Source organism: Suricata suricatta, chromosome 7 (genome assembly GCF_006229205.1).
Source record: "Suricata suricatta isolate VVHF042 chromosome 7, meerkat_22Aug2017_6uvM2_HiC, whole genome shotgun sequence".
Classification (NCBI taxonomy): Eukaryota; Metazoa; Chordata; class Mammalia; order Carnivora; family Herpestidae; genus Suricata; species Suricata suricatta.
In genome coordinates this window covers 4,612,757-4,619,216 of record NC_043706.1, presented here as the reverse complement: position 1 = coordinate 4,619,216, position 6,460 = coordinate 4,612,757, and the positions used below count along the sequence as shown (strand labels likewise).

The 6,460-nt window shown below is 49.7% G+C and overlaps 1 protein-coding gene across 1 annotated transcript in view; it reads right to left on the bottom strand.

The window, feature by feature from the left end:
• Nucleotides 1-4,480, bottom strand: part of RIPOR2 (RHO family interacting cell polarization regulator 2) — a 57,146-nt gene extending 52,666 nt beyond the window's left edge. Inside the window, exons 1-3 of the mRNA XM_029944972.1 lie at nucleotides 4,354-4,480; nucleotides 2,561-2,716; nucleotides 1,663-1,759 (exon numbers count right to left, since the gene is read on the bottom strand). Coding sequence (XP_029800832.1) covers nucleotides 1,663-1,759; nucleotides 2,561-2,716; nucleotides 4,354-4,454 — 354 coding nt within the window. The 5' untranslated portion in view covers nucleotides 4,455-4,480. The remainder of the gene's footprint in view (nucleotides 1-1,662; nucleotides 1,760-2,560; nucleotides 2,717-4,353) is intronic.
• Between the last annotated feature and the right edge of the window lie 1,980 nt (nucleotides 4,481-6,460).

The following is a 6,460-nucleotide window of genomic DNA, read 5'->3' as shown; positions in this document are numbered from 1 at the left end:
GCAGGGCTCGAACCCACGAACATGAAATCATGACCTGAGCTGAAGTCGGAGGCTTAACCAACTGAGACACCCAGGCGCCCCTCTCCTGGACTTTCTGACGCCTCGAAACATTAGGTGTAAGATCATTTAGAACAGAACAAAATCATTTATTTATTTATTTTTGAGAGAGAGAGAGAGAAAGAAAGAGAGAGAGAGAGAGCAAGCAAGCAGGCAGGGGAGGGGCAGAGAGAGAGAGGGAGAGAGCGAGAATCCCAAGCAGGCCCTGCACTGTCAGAGTGGAGCCTGTTGTGGGGCTCAAACTCACGAACCCAAGATCATGACCTGAGCTGAAACGGAGTTGGATGCTTAACTGACTGAGCCACCCAGGCACCCCTGAACAAAATCATTTAGAATAGTAAATAGAGGGGCACCTGGGTGGCTCGGTCGGTTAATGCATCCAACTGCAGCTCAGGTCATGATCTCACAGCTCGTGGGTTCAAGCCCCACGTCGGGCTCTGTGCTGACAGTTCAGAGCCTGGAGCCTGCTTCAGATTCTGTGTCTCCCTCACTCTCTGCCTCTCCTCTACTTGCACTCTGTCTCTGTCTCTCTCTCAAAAATAAACAAACATTAAAAATAAAGAAAAACAGTGTGTAGCCTAGAGGCCCCACTGCAAGCAGACAAGTCCTCACAGCTCATCGGAAGAGGGGGCATCTACAAGCCCGCTGAGCACAAGGACATGTAACTGACGTGGCTCAGGGGCCCCTCCACCCCCTAACAGGTGCCCCTGGAATCGCCGTCCTCTCCCTCGTTGACGTCACTGACCTGTACTATCTTCTGAGTAGTTCTGGGTTCCAAATTCTGTACCAGCAATATGCCAGGACAACCCCAGGTTTTCATTTCCTTATATTAACTGGCGGAGGGGCGTAGGGGGTTGTTGTGGCTGTTGTTTAGTATTTTTTCTTTTTTAAAAAATATTTTTAAATGTTTATTTATTTTTGAGAGAGAGTATGAGCAGGCGAGGGGCAGAAAGAGAGGGAGAGAGAAGCCCAAGGAGGTTCTGAGCTGTCAGCACAGAGCCTAATGTGGGGCCCAAACTCACAAACAGTGAGATCACGACCTGAGCCGAAGTCAGATGCTTGACCAAACACGTGCCCCAGTATTTTTTCCTGATTATAAAGTTTATCTGCATAAACATGCCTGGAAAATACTGAGGAACATTAAGAGTAAAGCATTAAGAAGAAATATAACCTCCTTCTCAGATATGCATCAGGAAGTAGAGAGTACTTTGTCCCTTGGATTTGCTTTTCTTTTTTAAAAATTTTCTTAAAAATATTTTATTTTTGAGAGAGAGAGAGAGAGAGAGAGAGAGAGAGAGCGAGCGAGAGAGTGAGCAGGGGAGGGGCAGAGAGAAAGGGAGACACAGAATCTGAAGTAGGCTCCAGGCTCTGAGCTGTCAGCACAGAGCCCGACACAGGGCTCGAACCCATAAACTGCGAGATTATGACCCGAGCCGAAACCAAGAGTCAGATGCTTAGCCAACTGAGCCCCGCAGATGCTCCCTGATCTGTTTCTCTTCAAGGTTCTTTCTTGTCCTCGTACCCTTCCCCATCTCCCCATTTCCAGCCAGTACAAAGGAAAAAAAAAGATAGCCAAAAAAAAGGAATATTGTGTTAACGTTCTACTGATTGGAGGGCACCTACCAGGCGAGAGTTCCTTTTCATATCTTTTAACTGAGCTGTCAATTTGTCCAACTCCGTCTGGTGAACCTCCAGATACTCACTGCAAAAGCAACAGGAACACAACTGTGAGCTCAGTGCCTGGCAAGTGACATGTGGTGCCGATGCTGACCTTGTCCTCCTGAAGGGGACAGGAATCAAGGGGGGACAAGAACCCTGCTCCATAGAGGGCAGAGTCAGTGGGGGAGATGCTGTGTGTTTCCCAATCTCTCAACTTCCTGGAAGCTCCAGCAGCTTCTGGTACTATCCGGATGGTTGAAGAGGAGAATCCTGGGAGGCTGAGAGTCCGGAAAAGAAAAACCAATGGGGAGAGAAGGGGCAAACACCTGTGGAGTCTGTCCTGGGTCCAGGCTCACAGAGCTCTACCTAGTTAAATATAACCCTGGCTCTACAGGGCGCCCTGCACTCTCGGGAAATTGTATCCTGGGCAAACAATCCTGATAATAATAATTAATAATAATGATAAAATGTATAATATATACAATACAATAATATAACAACTCGAGAAGGAAGGTTTCAGAACCCTTCTTCAGCAATCACTAAAATGGAGAAGGCTGTCCACCACTATTTAAGTGAAATCCAATTCAAGGCCAAGTTAAACACATCACTAGTTCAGATCTCCTTAAGTGTCATGGATATGATGTGGAAACCCAATATATTTCACATGCGTGGGACTCATTGAAGGCTTCATCGATTGCAGTCGAAAAACAAAACATCGCTACAGAAATGGACATTTTAAAATGATCTCCCAAGACTTTCCTGCGTGGCCCCCCTACCTCCCCACTCCCGCCCCGGGACTTGAGAAAGGAGAAACCTTCTAGGGTATTGGGTTCAATGTTCTTACTCAAGTCCGTTTTTCAAGGCTCTGACGACCTCTTCCACCCTCTTCGGCTGAGGCTCTTTGGGCGGGTTATTGTTTTTGTGTCCTAAATTGTGCATTTTCTTCAGTTTGGCCTGAGGCTTCTTGAGAGCAGAAGGATTTTCGATAAAGGAGTTACATCTACGCAGAACAAAAAGAAATTGTGAGTCTCGGCATCCCAAAGGATTTGAGCAAAGAAATGCCATTTTAATCATCTTGTGTTTGTATTAGTGTCTTTTGGGGAAAGACCTGGTCCTTCACACATGCATAACCTGAACCATAGGATGTTTAGTTTATCATTACATGTACCACGAGATTTATTACTGTGAGCTGGAGGTTGTGGAGGGCACAGGTTACTCAAGGTCAGGTACCATGCGCTGCGTGCAATGAAAACGTCCCACACCACTGACACCTTATAGGAAGCCAAGGACAAACACTTCTGAGGAAGGGAGAGAACAGAGGAATATAATCCAGTGGAAAAAACAGGTGCACCATGTAACATCAGGCACGAGTGTCTACTAAACTCATCTAGGATGTGAATGAATGGTTTTGTTTCGTTTTTTAAATGTTTATGTATTTATTTTGAGAGAGAGAGAGAGAGAGAGGGAGAGAGAGAGAGAGAGAGTGAGTGGGAGGGGCAGAGAGAGAGGGAGACAGAGAATCCCAAGTAGGCTCCACACTGTCAGCACAGAGCCCGAATTGAGGCTCGATCCCACGAACCATGAGATAATGACCTGAGCCGAGATCAAGAGTCTGACACTCAACAAGAGTCAGACGCCCCCAAACAGTTTTTAGATAAAAGACTAAAAGCATGACATGTGGCTAACTCCAGACAGCGTCAAAGAGAAGTCCACGTAGTGGGCTGATAGCTAGTCTTAAGATTGATTTTTATGGAGTAAATTATCCTTACATAGAACATAAAACTCAGCGTCTGCATTAGTGGCAGGGAGGCAGCCTGTGGGGGGAAGATGGACCGCTGGTGACTTAGACCCAAACTACTGACTGGTCAGGAGACCAGCAGGCCAGCTACCCCCGACCCCACTGTCAGTGGAAAAGCCGTGACCCCTGAGTGTGGCAGGTGCCAGGCCTGCCCGCCCCCCCCGCCCCCGCTCCAGGTTACTTGCTCTTCTCCTCTGCCGTAACTGTGCCCATCAAAGGGGATGCGACAGCTCAGACAACATGCACCTGAGAGCCTAAGACCTCTGTCGTGTCAGAAAAACTGACCGCAGACTTGCTCCACGTTACCTATCTCACAACCCATATGTGCCCCAAGTCCTACCGCAGATGACGGGAGAGTGCAGGGACAGCAGAGGTCTAACCTGCCACGCCTGTGTCCGCACGGCATCTGCTTCCCAGAGTCAGTGTGCAGAGCAGTCTCAACTGGCTGCTTAACTTTATACCCAATGCAGTCTCTTAAGTCTGGATGCCGCGGGGCGTGTGCCGCAGGGCGGTGGAGGGGGAGGGGTGGGGAGAGCTATGCACACATGCCGCCAGCTTCTCCAAAATCCTCAGCTGTCTGTTTTGCAGCAGGAATTCGAAATGACAGAAAGGAAACCATGATACTTCATTTTTGGTGCATTACATCTGTTTCATGAAAAAGATTCAAGTAACACGTGTGTGTGTGTGTGTGTGTGCGCGCGCGTGTGTGCGTGCGTGTGTGTGTGTGTGTGTGTGCGCGCGTGCGCTTTGGCAAGGCTGCAGGCTCACGGAGCCTCTGCAGGGCATGAGCTCACGTCCTCCACGAGCCGCATCCCGGGGGAGACCCACACACCACTTGCCTGGATCGCCTCTCCTGAAGGCCGCTGAATCCCGCAAAGGACTGGCTTCTGATAATCCCATTGGGTCCCCCTGGCGAGAAGGACTGGGGTCCCACCAACATGCTTTCTGGGAGTCTGGCTGGCAGTCCTGTAAGACAGCGGGAAGATTATGGCAAATTATAGGCAGGTCCAGGCAGACAAAGCACTAAGCTCGTCAACGGTGACAAAGGTGAGCCGAGGTGAGTCATGAGACCATTAGATGTTTGTAAGTCTTGTTTTCTAGGGCTCCTTCTTTCCCAGCCAAAGGAGTCGGCTCTCGGGTGAAGAAAAAAAGATACCCACCTACAGAGACAGAAATAAGTACACAATTGTACAATTGAAATTGTACACAATTATCAGTCATTTTAGGTTTCTTTTCTGGGATATATATGTATTTTTAGACAAGGTTCAAATACACAAAAACTTCAGACTGTTTACCACCGTTCAACAGCAGAAATACACAAACAGACCAAGTCAACATTTCAGCCGGGCCCCGAGTCCCATTCACAACCCAGCCAGGTCTCCAGGGAGGATTCTACACTTCATCAGTTGGCTGAAAACACTAGGTTTCTTGAGAGATGCATTTACTCAAACTTGTCCTTCTTTCTACCTTCAAGTATATTTTGAAAGATACGATCTCCCCACTATTGTGGCCTTGCAAAACAAGATGGGTAAAGTGAGAGCTCACAAAAGTGGGGATAATCTAGGTTGTTAGGCTGAGAATACAGGGGGGCCGGGGGGGAGGGGAAAATACAGCAGAAAGCGCACCTCCCATGTCAGCCTCTTGCCTGGCTTTTGTCAAGACTCACCATGCCAGTGACTAAGAGGCATGGTCCAAACAACTTGGGCGGACACGAGTCTGAGGTGAGATGCCCCAAAGGACCGGCCCGAGCTGCTGGGCAATTCTATCGGCCCGGGTCAGGCGGTGGAAGCACACATCGCTGCCTTAGCAGGGAACCTCCCTCCGGAGAGGGGGACAGATGAGGACAGCTCATGGGGCACAGGGGAGGCGGCCTCTGTGCAGGCCACGGGCTTCCAGATTGCGCAAACACCGGCCGGGCCTGTTTGCACAGCATCAGTAACTGTCCTTTAAAGACCCAGCAAGCAAGCAAGGAAAGCTACAAGGCATAGCAGCGGAACTTTCCAGATGTGATGCTAGAACCACCAGGCCAGGCCATACTCAGGGCTATGCCAGGCAGCTTCCCGAAAAGGAGGGTGCAGGGAGGATGGACTGGCCCCTCCCCCACACCTTGGCTGGTGTTTAAGTCCCCTCATTCTGTCCCTGCCCACCCCCACACCCCCACCCCCCCACCCGCAGGAGAAAGCAGCTCTGGGGTGCACAGGAACTCTTGCAGGGCCCGGGTGCTGACTCACTTGGCACCAGGCCTTACAAGAGGCAGCAGGCCTGCTGGATGAGACCAGAGTCCCACCAGTTCTCGGCCAGCTGTGGGGGCGGGAATGGGATGGGGGTAGCTTAAGTTTTGCTGGTGTTCTTGCATTAAAATTTTTTTAATGGTTTTTATTTATTTTTGAGAGACAGAGAGAGACAGCGCAAGCAGGGGAGGGTCAGAGAGAGAGAGAGGGAGATACAGAATCTGAAGACAGGCTCCAGGCTCTGAGCTAGCTGTCAGCACAGAGCCGATGTAGGGCTCGAACCCACGAACTGTGAGATCATGACCTGAGCCGAAGCTGGACGCTTAACCGACTGAGCCACCCAGGTACCCCTTAAAAGTGATGATATAGAAGTGTGTGTGTGTGTGTGTGTGTGTGTGTGTGCGCGTGTGTGCACGTGCACATAGTGAAGTTAGTACCTAGCATACCAATGGCAGGGAGAAATGCAGGACTTAATGAGGTCCTTCTAAGTGCTCTCTGCTGCTTACTCAGAGGTCCATGCGCTTCTCAGGTTCATAAAGCGTATGTCTGTGCCATGCAAACTTGTCCTGAGTGTCAAGAAGACACTATCGTTGGGGCCCCTGAGTGTCTCAGTTGGTTAAGCAACCAACTCAGGTCAGGACCTTAAGGTCTGTAGGTTTGAGCCCTGCATCAGGCTCACTGCTGACTCTGCAGAGCCCCCTTTGGATTCTCTGTC